General features: G+C 48.6%; 1 protein-coding gene across 1 annotated transcript in view; it reads right to left on the bottom strand.

The window, feature by feature from the left end:
- The window catches only part of KAT2B (lysine acetyltransferase 2B), a gene marked incomplete at its 5' end in the record, with an annotated part of 84413 nt that overhangs the window by 53696 nt on the left and 28738 nt on the right, over nt 1-1979 (bottom strand). The window contains one exon of the mRNA XM_019532857.1: nt 1947-1977. Within this exon, the coding sequence (XP_019388402.1) occupies nt 1947-1977 (31 nt within the window). The remainder of the gene's footprint in view (nt 1-1946; nt 1978-1979) is intronic.

The following is a 1979-nucleotide window of genomic DNA, read 5'->3' as shown; positions in this document are numbered from 1 at the left end:
AAAGCTACAAAAAAGCAACATTACTTTTTTAAATGGTTAACAGTTGACAGCAAAAGCCATGGTCATACAACTATTATTAAAAATTGGTGGCATACATTGCAGTCTTTATTCACTGCTACATTAGTTTCAAAGTTAATTGCCTTGCCTCTTGAATGGCACCAAAGAAAGACTAAGTCCCATAAAACTAAATTACAGGCAGTCCTCAACTTACGACATTTCAAGTTATCTCAAATGGCACTTACAACATCTGTAAATTAACACCCTGTTTCGATGTTCCAAGACAGGTTTCACCTTTACAACGCTGGACACACCTGCATCCAGCTGGTAAATCTGTTGTGGTGAGGTGGGAGAGGAAAGGGAAGAGGCACGGGGGGGGCGTAAATCAACGCCCTCGCACCAAGGGAGGGATTGTGGCTGGGGCTGAGACCTGGACTGGGGCAACCACTGCCCAGCCAAGGCAGGAGGACATGGGGAGGGGGTGGGGTGGCTCCTGCCACTGCACACCACAGGTCTGGGGGGCTATGGGGCTTGGTGTGTGCCAGGGATCTGTGTGGCGGGACCGGGGGCAGGGCTGTGCGTTAGGCAGAAGGTGCTGGGAGTGGGAGCTCTGCCCTGTCCTCACTTGTCCTGCTGGGGTAGGGTGGCATGGAGCAGGGGCCTCCAGTCTCCCCATGCCTTCTGGGTGAGCCGTGGTTTTGCCCCACCAAATGGTAGCAGCTGCAGGGCACGGCAGAGGCATGTGCCCCTGGATTTGTGCAAGGTGGGCAGCAAAGCAGGGGCTATGGCTGGCTGCAGCTACCCTAAAATTCCCCATGGCCCTCACCACCCACCCTGAGCAGCCCCAGCCCAGGTCACCCCAAGCAGATCCGGGGCACATACCCCTGCCACGCCCTTGCCATCACTCACAGGGCCAGAGCAAAACTGGCTCATCCGGAAGGTGCAGAAAGGCTAGAGCAGCTCTGCTGCTGCACGCCTCTTGTCTGAGCCGGTGCATTGCCTCCTCCCCGTGCCCCACCCCCAGCCAGACAAGCGGTGGCAGGGGAGAGCCCCCATTTCCAATGCGTTCTGCCTTGCCACGGGGGAAGCAGCTGGACAAGCTGCAAATTCTCCTGCAGCCGCCCACAGCCCCCATTCCCAGCACCGCCAGAGCGTAACTCAGCATTGCCCACCTCGCCACAGGGGAAGTAGACGGATGAGCTGCGGCATCTTCCGCAGCCACCCATAGGCCCCGGAGTGCAGCTGCTACAGAGAAATTAACAAGCAAAAGAGGAGAATATCTGTCCAAACTTCGTTGGACACTATCTTTAACAAAGCAGATGAGACTCCAGAAAAACAAAGCAGCCAAGACTCCTGAGAAGACTCCAGCCAAGAGCCCTTCAAAAAGCCCAAACAAGAGCTCTTCAAAAAGTCCAGCACAGTCACTTCAAAGAAGTCCTTCCAATATTTCAATATGATTGCTATTTACAATATAAATACATGAAAGTAGCCATATTATACTCATCTATAATTGATTAAGTATAAAATTCCCCCATTTATAACATTGTTTCCTATAGAAAAATTAGTTTGGAGTTACAACGTTTCGATTTAAGATGCAGTTTTCAGGAACCAAATGTGGTCATAAGTCTGAGGACTTCCTGTAACTTCATTGTTAACTGGCTTTGCATGATTAATGATCAAGAAAAGTTGCGTTGATGGTAGAAAATAACTTGGATGTTGACTTTGGGACAGGGACTTAATCATTGGAATTACTTGCAATAAAATACTGTAGTGCAGTCATGGCAAAATCTACCCAGAATTAACCAGTTTAACATTACCTTGGAGAAATACGAATTTACCCTAAAAGCAGTACCAAGGCAATCTAAATATAATGGGCCATTAGGAAATTAAATCAGTATAAATATAAACAAATTAAAAATCTGAAAAGATGTTACACATCTTCAGCTTACCTTGAACAGGTAAAAGTAAACTTGTTTCGTGTC

The sequence above is a fragment of the Crocodylus porosus genome, unplaced genomic scaffold, assembly GCF_001723895.1.
Source record: "Crocodylus porosus isolate Cpor-Errol unplaced genomic scaffold, CroPor_comp1, whole genome shotgun sequence".
Taxonomy (NCBI): domain Eukaryota; kingdom Metazoa; phylum Chordata; order Crocodylia; family Crocodylidae; genus Crocodylus; species Crocodylus porosus.
This window is presented reverse-complemented; position numbering and strand designations above follow the sequence as displayed.